At 36.8% G+C, this 20,018-nt stretch overlaps 1 protein-coding gene across 3 annotated transcripts in view; it reads right to left on the bottom strand.

The window, feature by feature from the left end:
* Positions 1-1,262: 1,262 nt before the first annotated feature.
* Positions 1,263-20,018, bottom strand: part of LOC124612286 (serine/threonine-protein kinase N) — a 311,276-nt gene continuing 292,520 nt past the window's right edge. For all 3 annotated transcript variants that reach the window (XM_047140393.1, XM_047140394.1, XM_047140392.1), the window contains 2 exons: positions 3,701-3,841; positions 1,263-2,645 (listed from right to left, as the gene is read on the bottom strand). In XM_047140393.1, coding sequence (XP_046996349.1) covers positions 2,502-2,645; positions 3,701-3,841 — 285 coding nt within the window. In that variant the 3' untranslated portion in view covers positions 1,263-2,501. The remainder of the gene's footprint in view (positions 2,646-3,700; positions 3,842-20,018) is intronic.

Consider the following 20,018-nt stretch of genomic DNA (forward strand, 5'->3'; position numbering starts at 1 on the left):
ATGAATCACATTTCTTGTTACACCGGAATCAGTCATGTGCAAATATGATGTCATTAAGGCAGACAGCTACTCAAGATGTGCACCACTCAATGGACGACAGCCGCTGGGGGAGCAGTATCATGCTACAGGTGACATTCACTTGGGCTTCTATGGGACCTGTGGCAGTGGTCAGAGGCAGCTGCGGACTACCTGAACATTATTGTGGACCACTTGCCTCTGTTCATGCTCAATAGCTTCTCCAGTAGCAATGGCATCTTCCAGCAGGATAACTGTCACTGTCACAAGGCTCAAATCCTACTACAGGGATCTGGAGCACGACAGTGAACTCACTGACATTTTTACCATCTGGTTGCCCAATCTGAACCTGGTGGTAACTATCTGGGACGCTCTCAGGTGCCAGGGTGCTCCTCACCACACAGGGAGGCACTTACTCACAGACATGCACAATGAAAAAAATTCTTACATATTTTAGCATTCTTTTTCATTGTACCTTTCTGCGACTTACTGCCTCCTCTATGTGGTGGGCAGCAATCTATCTCTTTCTTATTATTGTTCTTCCATCATTTGAGCTGTTTATCTTTTAGACATCCTTTCACAGTGGGACCTAAAACTCCATGGAATTCTTAGCATATATTGCATGTAATGCCCCGTCTTATAAAGAAAACAGTTTCTCTATTATTTTACAATGTAAATGAATTTCTGTATTTGATGTGTGTAATTTTCTCAATTAGTGTATCATTCCTGGCATAGTTGGGTATTACTACATTTTTCTTAAATTTATATCACTGCTTCATGCTAAAGAGAATCTGTAACTTGCATTACATTACAAATTTCAATAATAATGCTCGTAGAAGACAGAGCTGGAAAAATAAGAAGAGACAGCATGACATGTACTACTCGCACAATCCAGTGCATCATTTAGGTAAACTACACATAGCATTTCACTTATATACGAGATAACACTGTAAATGAGAAATGTCTGACTTGAGTCTCTTTTAGAGCATACCTGGTGATTTATTTCAAATTAAAATATAAATCTGCTGGCTCTCCTTTACTGCATCTCATACATTCAGCTGAAAACAATAAAGTGTCACTGTAGTTTCAATTTAAAAATTTCTGAAAAAATGCAGCCTACTTAACTGACTACAGTCAGCAAAAGGAAAACATTTGCTCCCTATAACTGAATGGAATCCAATGACAAAATTTCAGAGTGAAAAAGATTTATACTACTGAGAGGAAAAATAGGAAAGTACAAAACAATGTTATGTATTGTCACATATTTATTTATACACATTTGCTGACATATACAAAGCAGGCCATTATTTTATGATTTATGAGTGCAAACTGATGTAATTCTCTTATCTCTTCAGCACCATTAAGTGACATCCCCGAAATCAAAATGCATATAAACTTCAGTACTGAAAATAGTGTTTGCTTCTATATAATTCATGAATTTGAGCAACAGCTGCCATCGTGTGGAGAAGGGTGCCCAAAAAGACTAAGTGGGCACATTCACAAGATATGTGGTGAAAGAAGGCCACCTATTACATGCTCAGACCATTTACACATTGTAAAAATTTAAACTTCTTTTTAAAAAGATAATACAACATTCTCTCTTTGTATTACAAAATGTTTAGTTACAAAAACTACATGTTTGGTCTCAGTTCAGGTTTAAATGACTTAACAGCACCACAGAAAATCAGACATTTTATTATTCAACAGATATAAATTTATATAAAAAATTTCATTTTTGAATAAAATGCAAATTGTATTTATAGTATATGTAAATAGTATTTACAATAAATTTACTTTTTAAGTAAACTCCATTCTTTAGTTTTATACACAAATTATTTACATGTCAGTGACTATGAACACTCTTCATTCTGCAAAATATAATCTGAATAATTAGGCAGCATAGGTAACAAAATATCTCTCTCTAGTATACTGGCATAATCTGCCAACCATATAACTGTTGTCTGCTCTCTCCACATTCACAGACATGCAAGTTGGCAGCTGGCAAATAATTTTCAAGGGATCTTGCATTCCAGATGTTTATAAAATAAATTATAATGAATATGGAAATATCACATTTGTTAAGAAAATCTGAACACACAACTAATCATATATTAAACAGAAACAATTCTTTTAACTTGCAGTAAACAACAAAATTATAATTACAAATAAAGAAATCTCAACAGTTTCTCCACAGGAGAATTACAATCGTATTACTTCTTCCATCCTGCACACATCTGCAGTAAGTTACAGAAGTGGGATGAGAAATATTCTAAGCTGCACTACAATTGCTACATATACTTGGCACAAAATTTCTGACCAAGTTTAGGCATTACTATGCAAAAACTAAGAAGTTCGTTATTAACTTCCAGGTTTAACACACATGGCAAGTGAGAGTCACCACATTACTAAACAGGTTATTGTCACACAGAAATAATAGGATTTCAAAGGAAGACTTGTGGTACACAACATCAATTACATCAATAACATCAGCACCAGTCTGCCATATATGCGAAGTCCTTGAAGAGCATCTGCTCTTCATCTGTTAGAGGCCGTGGATCTTTTGGCGGTGTGAGCTGAGGTTTCTCAGAAGTAAATTCTTCATCAAAGTTGCTTACATCCTCCACTGAAGTCTGTAAAACAAAAGAAAATTTAAAAATTTGGGTTTCAAAGTTCCGTAACATTGCCATTTATTTCATATTCCTTGACAGAATAACACTATGAAGGCTCTGAATGGTCCCTGTTATTCAATTCACAATTACATATATAAAAAACACTTGCTCATTATTTCCACAACGAAAACAGACTGATCTGACATATAAACTGCTGTCACTTCCACCCTATGCACCCTATTTGACACCTTTGAATTCTACTTTCTTCCCATATCTACACAAAATGGTGGCTAGAAAACATTTTGAGTGCTATGAGGTTCCATAAGTAGGTATTTTCCAGACCTTCCAGAACTGTAGTTAGAGCTAGGAATCCATTCACTGTAAAAATGGTGAACAAATGCCACCGGCTTAAAGGTAACTGTGTTATAAATAATTGCAATCCTGACGTGGAAAACACAGCCTTTCATTGTTAGGTGAGAAATTTTTTCTTCTCCTCATTATAAATTGCAGCTACAATGAATCTTTCAACAAGCCTCTGTGTGACTACACTACTGAAATAACTCGTCACATATCTGTCTGAAGGAAGGAAGAAAGAAAGAAAGAAAGAAAGAAAGTGGGAAGTGGCTGTAGCATTATTACTAACACGTAAGACAAACTGCAAATTCTGGAGTAATTTTAGGTGTAATGCAAGACCCTTAGAATTGCCTTTGCAGGCACATGGTAAAGTTACTGAATATTATTATGGGGGGGGGGGGGGGGGGGCGACGACGACACTTGAATAAAAACCAAGCAATAAATCGATCAAATCAGCCACTGCTGACTGATATTCAGAATGTACTAGTTTAAAGCAGAACAAAGCTTCAACAAGAATATTATATGATGCTTTCTTTGGCTTCTCAATTGGCAAATATATTTTTCACAATCAAAGATAAGAAAGTGGCAAATGTACAACTTTGCTAAGCACGTACAATTACTGTTGTGTAATGCCATGTAAATGCAACTACTGGTTTTGTTCAGTGCTCTCTTCCATTTCACAAAGAAGAGCATCAAATGTACATAGACTTTATCATACTTACAACTGTAGGTATGAATGGAGGTTTCACCCTACGAAGCAAGAGATCATCCCATTGAATGTTTCGGAAGAAAGCTTGTTTTTTGACATCCTCTGCATCTTTTTCACTTGAGCCCAATCGCCTTTCTGGATTTTTGCGGAGAAGCTGTAAGTAAAAAGACATTACATATAACTATACTTAATGACAGTTAATGGTATAACAGAGTAAAGAGTACAACATGAGATCAAAACAAACCAGGAAGTGCTACTGAGGGAATTCTCAATAAAGCTGAAGATATGCACACAGACAGCAAGGACATTCTCCAGAGATGGGAAGATTATTTTAAGAGATATAAGACACATAACAAACCAAGACCTTTGGTACTTGACTCCTTGAACAGTGTGGATGATGATGAAAAGATCACCAATCCTAATGTAAGAAGTAAAGTGTAAAACAGCTACAATGAAAAATGGAAAAGCATTCAGTACAGATATGATACCAGGAGAAATAGCAAAATGTCTGAACCAAGAAGGAGTAAGAGAAATATTGAGATTATGTCACAAAATAGATAACAGTAATGAATTAACAGTTATGATTACAATATCAACAAAACAGGGAATCAGGAAATGCACTGCACACAGAAAAATTAGCCTTATTTCACATGCCACCTAAGATATGTCAAGAATAATTAATAAAAGACTGAAAAAGGCAATGGAGGAGAATTTGGCTGAAGAGAAATTTCACTTTAGAGTAAACACAGGCAAAAGATCTGCAACAGGACTCTTGTAAATTATGGGAGAGAAGTTTACTGAAAAGAGAAGACAGCAGTAAAAGGCATTTTAAAACATGGCTTCAGGTAAGCTTGTAACTATAGCGTAGGAAAAGACAATAGAGAGGAGAGACCACCAACTGCACAGAACTAGGAAAAGGAGTAAGAAAAGGCTGATGTCTTATCTCCTACACTTTTCAATCTGTACTTAGTAAATATGACTGCCCACTGCCAACTAGATTACAAGGGGGTAAAAACTGGAGGAAGAATAATATGGTATTTGAGGTTTGCAGATGACACAGAACTACTTATAACAGAGTGAAAAGAATTACGAGCTGTAGTGGATACCACTGAATTTAAAGGAAAGAGTTATGGTACAAAAATTAATACAAAGAAAACAAAAGCAATGGCAAAAGAAAAAAAATAAAGGGTAAAGACAATGCTGAACGAAGAAATATTAGAACACAAATAAAGCTTTAAATATCTAGGAAAGAGGACAGAAAAGACTTGATAATTTTTGACAAAGATTTGAGGAAAAGACCAAGAAAATGGTTTTTATAGCAGCATTGCTTCCTGTATGGTGCTGAAATGTAGACAGCGAGGAAGAAATAAAGAGCAAAGCTGGAGGCTTTTGACATGTGGACATGGGAGAGGATGAAAAGAATAAGTTGGATGAATGAAAAATGAGGAGGAACTGAGAAGATAGTGAGAGCAAAGACAGTTAATGAATGTAATTAAAAGAAGGAAAAGAAAATGGTTTGCGCATCTATTAAGGAAGCATGAGGGGGCTTATAAAAACAGAGTTAGAAGAAACAATGGAGGAAGAGATTTCAGATCTTGGATAGTGTGTTGGAAGGCATCACATACTACAACATTAAAAGGAGGCAATGGATCACAGGAAATGGTGCATCAAAGGTTCTGCTAAAGTAGGAGAAAACAAATTATGATAATTACTATAGATGTGTGATGCTTATATGGCTCCACAACTTCACATCTAGAAATGTTGCTAAGAATTGGTGGTTCCCTTTCAGCACTCCCAGACATAAAAGACGTGGTCAGCATTTTAGTTCAGCCACTTGAATTTAATATATAATAAAGTAACTAACAAGTTATAATTTAGTCTTATTCATGTATTGTGTTTTGTGATTTAAATGCACTCCGTCTAAAAGTTTGAAAAAACTAACTTCACGTTATCCAACACAGTTCCTGAGTTGTTTGTTAAGATTAAACATGTCAACACCTTCCAATAAACAACAACTGCACCACTACAATGTGGCGGCCATGATGTTAATAACCTCAGAAAGAAAAAAAAAGGGTGAGAAAAATTCATCTTTTGTTTATTTTAAATAAACTGTGGATTAAATGGAAGTGTTCTAAACAATGATACAAGCAAGACAATAGCTGCATTCATCATTTTTAAAACACTACATGCTGCTATGAAATGAAACATCAAACACTTCCAAAATGAAATATTGATACGTTATGGTTGCATCTGGAAAATGTCTCATGAATGAAGTGAGATTGTCCAATTAAGTCTGCTTCTACCCTTATACCTGAGTACAACATACCATAGTGGGAAAAAATCGGTGTAGGTTTATTTGTCTAATTCCCAGTCAGATGCTAAAATCAATCTGAAAAGTGATTTTGGAATTCCAACTGGCCACCATTCTCAGATGCTAAAGCTGAGCGATGAGAGACCAGAGCTTTGTCTTGTCACTACTATATACGCTACAGAACCCCCACCGCGCATGCGCCAGAAGCCACCAGTGCTGCCTCTCAGCAAAGTTGCAGAGAGCACCATTGGAGGGACTGCAGGAAGGAACAATATATTGCAATATAGCCAACTGACACTAAATCTGTTGCCAACTGTACCACAAACCTTGTGGGGCAGTACAAGGTAAAACAGGGCTCCACGTCTTGCTGATCTGGAAGCCATTGTCCCAGTTAATGAGAATATCCGATAATTTAATCTCTGTCACTCATCTAAGGACACTGTCGCAGTAAAGAGACACAACAGCAACTGTCTGCGTGTCCTCATTAGTCATCCAGCACCCCTCAGCTGAACAGTGCTCCACCATGTCAGACTTTTCTGGATACTGAAGTCTTGTGTAGTGACGATGTTCCATACAAGTGCCTTGGGCTATAAAAATTGTCTAATCTATTGCCGCAGGAATACATAATGTTATGCACACTTCGACTTCTGTTTCAAACTATTCTAATAGAGCCAAAAATCGCTGGAGTCTTGAATGGCAGATGGAACATAGTCTTGACAAGTCTTTTTAAGGCTCTCACATTTTTGAGGACACACTACCAGCACAAGGAAGAAAAGCAGTTATTATACATCTATCTTCCTCTTGCAGCGATACATACCACTTCATAGGAGAGACACATCCTTACGTATTCTTAACGATAAATGATAATCGCAATCTAAGTTATGTATATATTAAGGAAATAGAAACACAGAATAATATTCTTCCAATTAGTCAACCACATTATTACTGCACATGGGCGTGAGGTCAGCTTATCATCAGCTTTTCTCATGATATCTCATGAAGACACACTGACCCATTTGATAGTCTATGTGCAACTGTCTTGAAATCATTTATGGTGTGATGTGTTTTCCTTAGTCACCACTGTACTTGCTTACTGTAATGTGTATTTCTGACAATGATACACTGCGAACTATGGATGAAGGGCAACAGGCACAGTCCATATTTCTAGATTTCTGTAAAGCATTTGACACGTTGCCCCAGTGCAGGCTGTTAACGAAGGTACGAGCACATGGAATAAGTTCACAGATACGCGAGTGGCTCAAAGACTTCTTAAGTAATATAACCCAGTATGCTGTTCTTGATGGGGAATGTTCATCAGAGATAAGCGTTTCGTTAGTAGTGCCCCAGGAACTACGATGGGACCGTTATTCTTCTCTATACGCATACATGATTTGGCGGACAGGTTGGGCAGCAATCTGCAGTTGTTTGCTGATGATACTGTGGTGTACGGTAAAGTGTTGAAGTTGAGTGACTGCAGGAAGATACAAGGTGATGTAGACAAAATTTCTAGTTGGTGTGGTGAATAGCAGCTAGCTCTAAATGTGGAAAAATGTAAGTTAATGTGGATGGGTAGGAAGAACAAAGCTGTACTGTTTGGTTATAGTGTTACTAGTGCCCTGCTTGACACTGCAAACCAATATGAAATGGAACGAGCACGAGAGGAATGTGCTACGGGAGGCAAATGGTCATGTTTGATTTATTGGGAGAATTTTAGGAAAGCGTGGTTCACCTGTAAGGATACCACATATAGAATGCTGGAGCAACCTATTCTTGAGTACTGCTCGAGTGTTTGGAATTCGTACCAGGTCGGATTGAAGGAAGACATCGAAGCAATTCAGAGGTGGGCTGGTAGATTTGTTAGCGGTAGGTTCAAACAACGTGAAGTTTTAAGCAGATGCTTCAGGAACTCAAATGGGAATCTCTATAGCAAAGGTGATGTTCTTTTCGAGAAATACTTCTGAGAAAATTTAGAGAACCATCACTTGAAGCTGACTGCCGAACGATTCTACTGCCTCGCCAACATACTTTGCAAGTAAGGACCATAAAGATAAGATTTGTGAAATTGGGGCTCATATGGAGGCATGTATACAGTCATTTTCACTCCCTCTGTTTGCGAGTGGAAAAGAGGAGGAAATTACTTGTAGTATCACAGTCTACACTCCACCACACACAGTACAGTGGCACACGGAGATCTATGTAGATGCAGATGTGGATGCAGAGGTAGATGGCCACAAGAGGACAAGTGCAATTATATAATGATCCACTAATATAAATGTACAGATAAGTGTGTGTTGGTTTTATTTTTATTGTGTGTGTGGTGAGCCTTATTGACGGACAATCAGCACCTCCATCGGTGGTTACAGCAATTTAGCGTGAGGAAATACATGCTCAAATGAGGAAATAAGTATTCCGTGGCTTGTCAATCCTGCCCTTGAGATGTGCGGGCTTCCGAAGGACTCAAAAAAACAGAAAAAATATATATATTATTGAAGAGAGATGAGCTTTCGAGTTGGATACTGATCTTGCAAGTGGAAACATGATCATGTCGAACTAGTATGAACTGTCACTATATTTAAAGCAGAAGAAAATAGGTTACTCCTGCAATGTGGCATAAATGATATAACATTTTTCGAATTGAAAGCAGTTATTACAACTTTGGTGCTGAAGTTAGGAAGATCAGTGCATGATGTACAAGGGTCACTGTGAGAAGTCTCCTGTCAAACTATTATATTAGATTGGTGCATAAGTTTGTAGTGTCTTTGTTTTACATGTTTGTGTTCCATTTGCCATGAGTTTATTTATCATTTTTTATCTGCAATTCACTGTTGTTATTAGGGTTTACACATTCTCATTTTGTCATTTGGAGACAGTGAGTGGAGCTGCTGATTATAGAAAATGGAGTTCCAAGTGGAGAAACCAGAACATTTCCAACGTATTCTTCTGTTCCGAGTTCAATAGAGGGGTGATGCAGCAGAAGCAACCAGAAACGTTTGTGCCAAGTACGGGGTTAATGCCACGTGACAGAGCACAGCAAGAAAATGGATTTTTCGTTTTAAGGAGGAACAGTTTGGTATCAGTAACTTTCACACATTGAGGAAGACCTATGGTGTTTGATCAAGATCGTTTAAACACATCAAGCCACAATGATCCATGTCAGTGTACTTGAGAACTGTCAAACGTGATGATGAACTATGATCATTCCACTCCACCATGCGACATTTTCATACAGTGGGGAAGGTTCAAAAATAAGGTGTATGTGTGCCACATGCTCTAAGCCAAAATCACAAAAATCAGTGGGTGGTCATAGGTGCATCTCCACCTGCTCATTATCAATTGGCTTGTGAACAACACCGACCATTCCTATCCTGTATCATAATTGGTGATGAGGATTGGTGTCTTTATGCTTACGTAAGGAAAAGAAATGAATGGTTGAGTCCAAACAAAGCATAAACTCCCTGTACACAGACCTGTGTGCATCCACAAAAGATTATGTTATGCATCTGGTGGAACAGTGACAGTGTGGTGTACTATGAATTGATTCCCTGAGGTGCAAGTAATCAAGCAATTGAAATGTCTTGCAAACACAATCCAAGATTATAGAAAATGGAGTTCCAAGTGGAGAAATCTGAACATTTCCAATGTATTCTTCTGTTCCGAGTTCAATAGAGGGGTGATGCAGCAGAAGCAACCAGAAACGTTTGTGCCATGTACGATGACCAGGAAGACTATGGAGGGGGTGGGGGGCCTGGGGGGGGGGGGGGGGGACTCTATACAGGAGTTGGGTTGTGCAGTCATTCCGCTCCCACCTTATTCATCTGATCTTGTGCCCCCAGGTTTAATTCAACAAGCTCCGAGGAACTTCCTTTCTAGAAGAAAATGCACTCAACAAGTTCTTCGCCCCAAAACCATGTTATTTCTACAGCTGCAGAATCGAAAAGTTACCCCTCCATTGTGCTTATGAATCTTATGGAAAACACTACGAACTTATGCTGCAACCCCATATAACTGCCTCACACTTCAAGCAGCAGTAACACTGCGATTTTGGCGCCCCAGTACAGAATGTGAATTACAGATTAAGTGAAAGATTTCAGAACCAAATTCTACGAAAAAAGTAAATATGATGATAAATATTTGGAAATAATAACAGGGTGTATACGTGGACAAGGAAAAAAAATTCCCGGATTTTTCCCGGGACTCCCGGTTCAAAATACATTTTCTCCCGGGTGAAAATACACTTTTTTTGTGTTAAGTGACAGTATACTTTCCCTCAGAACTGTAAAACTTATCCTTTGAATGGATATGGTTTTATACAGCAGCATAGAATTTCCCAGCACTTTAGAAAGCAAAACCCAGGGGGAAAAAAACTCACGTTTTGGAAAGATCTTAGATGTGCAGCAAAATGTACACTACATCTTTTCGTATTACGAAAGTATAAATTCGAATACCACTAACAGTAAAAGTTGATGGTTTAAATTAATATACATAGTGTTGCTACAAGAAAAGCAAAGCTTTCACATATAACATTTGTCTCTATGATTAATAAGCTACAAGAGAAGCTAAGCTTTCACATATAATATTGATATGTTCTGCGCATGTTATTCTTTAAGATACATCACACAAACGCGCCAGTAAAATTTTTAATACCAACATAAATCTCTGATCTTCTGGGCTCGAAATTCCTCTAAATGGATCATCATCAAAGAGTTGAATTTTAAAAGAGAGCAAACACTTTGTGATTTAAGAAATTCATCATACATTCTTGCACATAATTCATCTTGCGTAAAAGACAAAATTACTTTGATACTAACACTTTTCGAACAACAGTTCAAAATATTTTCCCGCGACATGTTAGAAATAGATTCATCTCAGCAGTTGCCAGAGAGCGCTAGATAAGAGGAGTCACAACGCTTGCGCAGCTACGGTGACGTAGGAAGCCCGTATGCTCATACGCATAAAACATTAAAAGATCTTACATTATGTCATAAAAGAAACAAGACATCAGAGGATACTCCAAGAGCGTCGGAATTTCGAATACCAAAACGCATAGTTCGCCTTACAGTGCACATTCGTACGTCCAGATTCCCAATGACGTACGCCTAGACCTGTTATGAAGCTTTTCAGCGTGGTTTTCGGGACATAAATTTTCTTGGAGTACCAGTACTGTGTTATCTCATGTTTGGTTCTTTATTATGGCATAATGCCATATGTGCTAGAAGATGAAAATGTGCACTTGAAATGCAGCAAACAGTTGAAACTAGCCCATAGTATGGAGTTAAACACTTCGTTCCAAATAATTGAGTGCCTCAGCACGAAAGCTTAAGAAAAGCCAAATTTCATTAGCAAACCGACAAAAATAACTCTATTGTTCTGCAAGGCGATTAACGCTTGACTGTCAGGAAGGTGGAAATAAAATAAAATCTAAAACTAGTAACATATTTTATCCTTTCGTAATTATGTGAATGTATTTTAATTCACTTGATAGCTCTCAGCCACAGAAATCCGTCTTGTTTTCATTTGATGTGAGAGCAGTAAACGAAGAGGAAACAGAAAAATCACTAAAAGTAAACACGGGTCGCGTGGGAGACTACCTCTCTCCCCACCCAACCACTATACCTCACACAGCTCTGCGCATTTGAAAAAAAAAAGAAAAAAACTTTTTGAAAAATAAGTTCATTTTATAGGGCACATCTTTCTGAAGAGTCTGATACATAAAGCATATCTCTTCGAGGAAATGTAAGACACTTTATTTGGTCTCAAGAGTGCAGTGCAGTGCCACGCTTCTTCAAACATTCTTATACTGCACGTCACTGTACTTCACTCTGTGGAACTCAAATGTGTATTTTTGGTAATGGATGCCATCAAACTATTTCAGGACAGTGGAAATTAAAATGTCCTGTAGTGTCTTTCCTGCTCCCACTCGGCCGGTTTGACATCCTGCCCACTTTTATTTTTTAAAAAACACCTCGCAATTAGTACTGGGTAGGATTATTTGTAACAAGGAGAACAAGAATTCTTCAGAAAATCTGGACTCTTTATCACCTATTAGCTAATAACTTGCTCTTCTGTGTGACATAAAATTAAACATAGGATACCTAAATCAGTAAAGACAAGATACAGGCAAGACAGTACACTTTTCTTCAATCCTTAGGCCCTAGCCATTTTTCTCTCTAATCTTACTACAGCTTTACATGGTGTGCTTTCCTTTCTGCGAAAGAACTATTACCTTATCAAAGTTCGTCACGTTTTGCTACATGAAAAATAGAAATGTCGTTGTCTAATACTGAAAAGCTGTTAATACAAATAGTACCCAAGACTGGTGTGGTTTCTCGATCTGATTACGTCTATTTGGTCACTGTGTGCTGGACAAAACAAAATATGCCTTTCTAATATTGCATCAATTGTAACACACACCAAATAAGAGAGACTGTTTTGGAAATAATGATCATTTTTATAATACGACAGAATATAATTCACGAAGTACCAATACGAAATACCTATTTGGCCTACTACAAGCAAAAGGCTTTACGTTAGGAAATAGTTTCACATTTCATTCATATGCTCCAGTTTCTCATACACAAGACCAAAAAGCAGTAGGACGAAATGTTTGTATAAATTTGGAATCGTCACATTCTTCCATAATTTGTGATGTAGAGGTCAGAACTGAGCTCTGCATACTAGCTTTAAACTTGCTAGTGAGTCCTATGACATCATCTCTTAACAAATATAGTCTTGTTGCTACTCCTACATAGACATATCCCTGGACAAAGAATCCAGTCCTCACTAACTACAATGAATCCTATTTAATTACAGGATATATATACACCCACATCGGTTGCACAAAATTTTTGTCAATTGACCATGGTTTCGACTGCACTAGGGCAATCTTCGTCAGACTAAAAAATTACATGGAATATTTAAAAAATATGACATGGCTTGAAATAAAATACACTTAATAGGATTACTTCGATAATTTATGTACTAACAGAATGTACTTATGTGTAATCACACCATGGTTAAAAACATCTGAGCAAAAGTGCTCTCGTCAAACAGAAATATTACAGGAATAAAAACTAAAATGTAAAAGTATAACACGATTGTCAAATAGATACAATACTCAATGGAATAATGATAGCCGCAAGGTTGCTCAGGGCCAAGAGTGGCATAACACAGCTGCTACTGTCAAACTAAATGGCTAACAGGCCGAGGCAGCCACCAAGTGGACACGAAAACAGATTTGTGCCATCTAGCAGGAAGTAATCGAATTACAGACAACTTAAGAGCAAATGAGGCATTGCAAGGACAATTTTAAACATTACTGGTAACAAACAGGAACCAGTTTATGAAAGCTACAACATAACTTAACACTCTTTTTTTACAAAAGAAAATACTGTTCAGGTAATATGCAGAGAAAACTTAAAATTGGAAGGGAAAGCGATATGTAGGAGACTACAATGAGGAGAGTATCGCCATTCAGACAATTTTAATTAGCAGCTCTATACCTTGAAAAAAGTTTTTGTTGCGTAACTGCAACTGTTCATTAAGAATGAGACTGTCCTTCAGAGATAGGCGTTTAAAAATTTCTAGCCCTTCTAAGATGTTAAGCCTAAAGCCTTTTTTCTCTGAGTGCAAGATCTGGACATCTTTTATATCTTTTAGGATTATGCCTTGTGATTAATAAATGGTCAGTGAAAGTTGAATTGTGAACACTGGTGCCTTTTTTGCCTAGAAGGTGTTCCTTGAATCTTATTGAAACAGCTCGGCCTGTTTGCCCTATGTAATAGGCGGAACAATTCTCGCAAATAATTTTACAAGCACCAGAATTTTGCATAGGGGAAAGCACTGGTTTCAAGTTATATATGACGTTATTTTTTAAAGAATTACCTTTGTGGAGAAGGAAGTTATAATTATTTTGTAAGAAACTGGACCCAGAAATAGTATAGAGAAAATTTTTCTCTTTTCATTAGATTCATTATTAGGAATGTCTAGGGTGGTGATTCTCTTATTGGTTTTACTACTAAAAATATTTACTATGGAAGAGTCATAGCCATTACTGATTGCAAGTAGTTTTAATCAGATTGATTTCAGAATTGAGATTTTCACTAGAAATGGAGGTGGAGGTGGCTCTATGGATAGCTGAATGAAAAAAGGCTTTCTTATGAGAATACAGGTGTGCCGAAGTGAAAGGTATAATTTCATAAGAACTAGTTTCTTTACAAGAGATATTGAAACTAATTTTGTTGTACACTATCATAAGAGTGAGATCTAGAAAGTTTAACTGCTGGAACTCATTTCCACGTTCATAAGTGAAAGAAATATTTTTGTGAAAACCATTAAACATATTGAAAACTCAATCAATACTGTCCTTAGGCCCTTTGTAAACAATCAAGATGTCGTCGATGTATCTAGCATATGAAAGAATGACTACAGTTGATGCTGAGAAATTATTGAAAAATTTCACTTTAAGGAATTAATGAACACATCTGCATGGACTCCTGCTAAGGGGTTCCCCATTGCAAGGCCAGCTAGTTGTTGATATAGTTTTCTATTAAACTCAAAATAATTGTATTTCACTACAATATGAAGTAAATTCATAAGATCGGTGATTTGCTGATCAGATAAGTCTTTTTTGAACAAATGTAATTTTTTTTCTACTATGTCTAAGGTTGCATGTATTGGCACAATTGTGTAAAGATTTTTAATGTCAAAAGAAAGTAATTTCGTATCCCTATCACAGTGAATGTCTTTAATTTTACTAACTAAATCTTCATAATCGGAAACAGAATAATTATTATGGAAAACAAACGATTTTTTCAAAATGTCTTGCAGAAATTTGGCTAAGTCGTGATAGGCACTATTCATACTGTTGGAAAATGGGCAGATCAGATGGTCTTTTTAACAGACTTTAAACTGAGCTTGTAAGTTACGCGGTTGAGGATTCATGTTGATTAGCTACTTTTTTTGAAAAGGTTTAAGAAGAGATCTAGCATTGTTAATTGCGGTTCTGACTTCTTTCTGCAAAGTTGGCGTGGGTCCTCATCTAGCTCGAAAACATCGTTTCCCTCAAAGAACTGTAGAGTTTTTGTAACATATTCTTGTTTACTAGCAATGACAATGGTATTACCCTTACCAGCCTTCATTACCAAAGCATCTTTTTCTACAAGCTTGGTATTTATGGTTTTAATTAGTTTTTTGTCAGAGTTAACAAAATTATGAGATTTAGTTAGGTTTTTGCTGACAATATTACAAATGTCGTGTACTCTAGTCTGATGGAAACTGTCAATTTTTTACACTGTCTAGGCCTGATTTTAAATCAACAAGAAAATTTTCTGGTACATTTCGGTTGGATATCTGAGGCATGACACTATAATTTAAGCCTTTCTCCAGTAACAACATCTCAGCTTTTGTAAAATTAATGTCTGTTTTATTTAAAATCCTGTCGTAGAATTTATGTTCACTTTTTCTAAAACGAGGTAGATTACATGATTTTACAGGTAGAAGGCATTGCAGTTTGCTTAATTTCTTTTCGTGTCTAATGAGAATGTTTTGTCTACAGTTGGCTAAGCTTTCATTAATGTGGAACCCAAAAATCATCAATTTCAATATTATAATCAACCTTAAAAATGTTTGTTAATTCTAAGTACAAATAATAAGTGTTTTCATTTAATGCATCCTTCTTAGTATACATGACATTTATTTTTCAGACATGACTTTTTGCACTGAATGTTTGAAAATATTTGGTTCTTATTGCTTAAAGTTCAGATAACACTTCACATAATTCGGTTTAAGTTCCCTCACTTCGCACTGTTTATTGAAATTAACTGCCATACCTGTATTCAGTGTTCATGGCTGTGATCTAGCAATCGTATGCTATTTAATGACAGGATGTATACACAGCCACATCAGTTGTCACTTGACCATAGTTTCGACTGCTCTAGGGCAACCTTCATCAGAATAAAAATTGCATGGAATACCTAAAAAATACAATGATATGGCCTGACATAAAATACACTTAATAGAATTACTTGGATAAATTACATACAAACAGAATGTACTTACATGTAATCACACCATGGTTAAAAAGGTCTGAGCAAAAGTGCTCTCATCAAATAGAAATATCACAGGAATAAAAACTAAAATGTACAAGTATAACATGACTGTCAAATAGATAGATCTTAAAAGAGCTAGAACTTTTTAAACACCTATCTCTGAAGGACAGTCTCATTCTTAACGAACAGTTGAAATTACGCAACTAAAACTTTTTTCACGTATAGAGCCGCTAGTTAAAATTGTCTGAATGGCAATATCTCCTCAATTTAGTCTCCTAAATATCATTTTCCCTTTCAATTTTAAGTTTTCTCTGTATACTACCTGAACTGTATTCTCTTTTGTAAAAAAGACTGTTACGTTATGTTGTAACTTTCATACACTGGTTCCTGTTTCTTACCAGTAATGTTTTAAAATTGTCCTTGCAATGCCTCATTTACTCTTAAGTTGTCTGTAATTCGATTACTTCCTGATAGATGGCGCGAATCTCTTTTCGTGGCTGCCTCGGCCTGTTAGCCGTTTAGTCTGACGGTAGTGGCTGTGTTATGCCGCACTTGGTCCTAAGCAACCTTGCGGCTGTCATTATTCCATTGAGTATTTTATCAATTTGACAATCATGTTATACTTTTACATTTTAGTTTTTATTCCTGTAATATTTCTGTTTGACAAGAGCACTTTTTTCTTAGAGTTTTTAACCATGGTGTGATTACATGTAAGTACATTCTATTTGTACATAAATTATGGAAGTAATCCTATTAAGTGTATTTTATTTCAAGCCATGTCATTATATTTTTAAAGTATTCCATGTAATTTTTCTATTCTCATGAAGATTGCCCTAGTGCAATCAGAACCGTGGTCAAGTGACAAAAATTTTGTGCAACCGATGTGGCTGTATATACATCCTGTAATTAAATAGCATACCGTCGCTGGATCACCGCCAATCAAAATGGTTAGAATTTTAAAATGAATCCTTTCTGTAAATACGTTTGCAGTTAGGTAAGATAAAGGACCTCCCATAGCCACATTGATCGTTTGTTCAAAAACCTTGGCAGCACAAAGAGGGGAACAAAAGTGTTGCATCACAATGTAAAACCAGAAGAGGAAAACATATACTCCCTCTTTATGTAATAAAGCCGATTTCGGCAACTGATCTTTGACCTAACCACATCATCTATGCCATTCACTTTATTTTTGCCTCACTCCCCCCCCCCCCCCCCTTCCCCCCCTCCCATTACCTCACTGTTCCTGAATGACGCCATCCTACCCGTTCTCGCTAACACTATCTCCTTTTTCCCTCACCCTAATGAAGGAAACTTTGTCGAACCTTTGTAATGGAATTGTGGGCGTAGATGCTGCATTCACTCTGATTGCCAGAACATGTCTGCCAAGCTTCTTCTTATTAAGTGCCAATGCTGGTTCTCAAGCCTCTTTGAGATTATAGCTGCAGTCCTGACTGATGAGACTGTCCCTGATGCATATTTTCATGGTTTCTTTAACAAACCTATCCAGTATTTGGAAGTGTCTGCTATTGTATGTTCATATTCCACTGCATGAGTCTCGGGCAAATACTGGACTGCAACCACTGACTTGTTGGTATACATATGTCAAACGTGCAACTGGTGTTCTCAGTTTTGCTCATCAATGATGCACACTGTTTGCCCAATATATATCTTGCCATGTTGGTATAGTATCCGATATATGCCGGCCTTCTGTAAACCAAGGTCTTTCATGTTCCTCAATAATATTCATGTTTTACTGGGCAAACAAAAAACAGTTCTTACTTAGTGATTTTTCAGTATGTACCACATTTCCCAATGCACAGTTTTATGGTAAGGTACTGGCTGCTTCTTTCTCAGTGACTTTGCCCATCTCCACAGGTAGTGAAATGGACAGGTGCCGAGTGAACATTATTTACCATTTCAAGCAATGTTTTTTTCTGAACACAGTACCCAGAGAAGACATTCTGATCAGAGATGATGTGCATCCTGCGTGCTAAAGTTTTTATAGAGGTGTGCAGGTAAGAAGGTGGTTGATGGGACGATGCTCCAGCCAAACACATCGTTTCACTGTTTCAATCTGCTTCACGCAGTGGCTGAATGTAGTTTGAACATGTAGTGGTGGTCTCTTCAACGGAGTATGTGGCCATATTGATTGCAAAGTGTTTGTTATGGCTGATGGATGAGAAAAGCCAAGTGTTACACAAACAAGCAAGAGTTTTAATGTTCTGCAAGTATAAATTCTTCAAAAGAGAGTCTGAAGCACACGACTCATCACTGAATTGTGCTTGCCCCGATGTTTCCAACAGCCAGGAGAGAACAGCTTAGGTATGTGGTGTGAGACTGAGAAGTGCGCATTGTGTCTCCAACAAAACAAATGTGTGTACCATATCGAGTGGGTCAGCATCTTTTAAATAGCCACAGAAATGACAATTGTAAGAAGTATTGAATCCAGATTAATTTTCTATGTCCTACAATATTTAAAATGTATTAAAGAGATGAATACACACAGCAGGCAATTTAGCTTTGGTAACAAAAGAGAACTTTAATTTTAATTGCAGTCTATGGACAATGTTAACATTATTAAAGGACATTGGCTTTTGATACCATAAGATGTACGATGGGAGAAAATTTCTTATAGAGAGAAGTAATATTGTGGCTATAAGGACTGTATTTTTAAAAGTAATACAGGAGATTCAAGACAGAAGGGCATTTTACATTTATTATTTCCATGAAATGAATGTGACCAAAACCATGCAATGTCAATGTGCTGGAAAATGATTGATGGGCTTGGTGATCTTAAATTTCCAGTAAGGACCCGTAGTCACGTTATTATTGTACATGCAGGATCAGTGGACACAGAGTTTATTCCTGAGAGAAAACTAATAGTTAACCACAGTGAGATGACATACAGTTTATTTAAACAATGGTTTACAAAACAATTATTGTCATATCTTCATCCAAATTAATATAATTGTAATGACAATGCCAGCGACCATGCAACGCAACTGAACAAAGTCCCTACCACCCTAAATGGAAATCTGATACAGTCACTTTGTTATTGAGCAATAGCATGGCTCACAATCTGTCATGAATCAGAGTTAACTGATTCTGCTTGTCAATGCCATGTGCCAGCATATTGTACCTATGAGACGGGTGAGATTACTAAACAGCAAGGGCATCATCAAGCAATTAGATTTCCACCATACCATTGCCATTACAATCCCATCAAGATAACATGGGCACAATTAAAAGCTTACATCATAGAGATGAATATGAATAATACTTTTAAAATTGAAGAGTCCTGTGCATGCAGCAATCGAGAGCGCCACAATTTAGTGTAAGGTATGCAGAAAAATTGCAAGCTGAAGACTATCAACAAGAGACTGTATTATGGAGCCTTTCATAATAAACCTTCACAAGTCAGATTTATCACAGTCGGCTTCAACTTATTGTCCTGCACTTGGTAAAAAGTCCTAAATTCATCATTACTTTGTCTGTGTGGCTCTTGATTCCAAGATCGTATTAAATATTATTAACAGCTATGAGTCCCTCTCTGAAATAGTGATTATGCAATTTTATATTTTATTTGTATAGAGGCAAGTAGTGATCACAAGATACTATCATACAGCATACATGAAAATAATTTCTCACATCTCACAAAACTGGTCTTTTTTGGGTTCCATACCTCAATTGGTAAAAACAGAACCATTATCGGATCACTTTTTTATCTGCCTGTCTTGTCTTTCTGACTGTAAAAACCCTCTTATAATGAACAGGTAGACGTATAGAGTTGAAATTTACCTCACATAGTGAGGCCTATGAAAATTTCACAGTTAAAGCAAGGGGGGGGGGGGGGGGCAATAAAAATAATTATATCACATGAAAAATATATTTTTCTTGCGATTTCTTATCAGACTTCAAACTTGAAATTATAAAATTCTTGGATGTCCTGGAATCCATGGGACTGATATCTTAGT

Source organism: Schistocerca americana, chromosome 4 (assembly GCF_021461395.2).
Source record: "Schistocerca americana isolate TAMUIC-IGC-003095 chromosome 4, iqSchAmer2.1, whole genome shotgun sequence".
Lineage (NCBI taxonomy): Eukaryota > Metazoa > Arthropoda > Insecta > Orthoptera > Acrididae > Schistocerca > Schistocerca americana.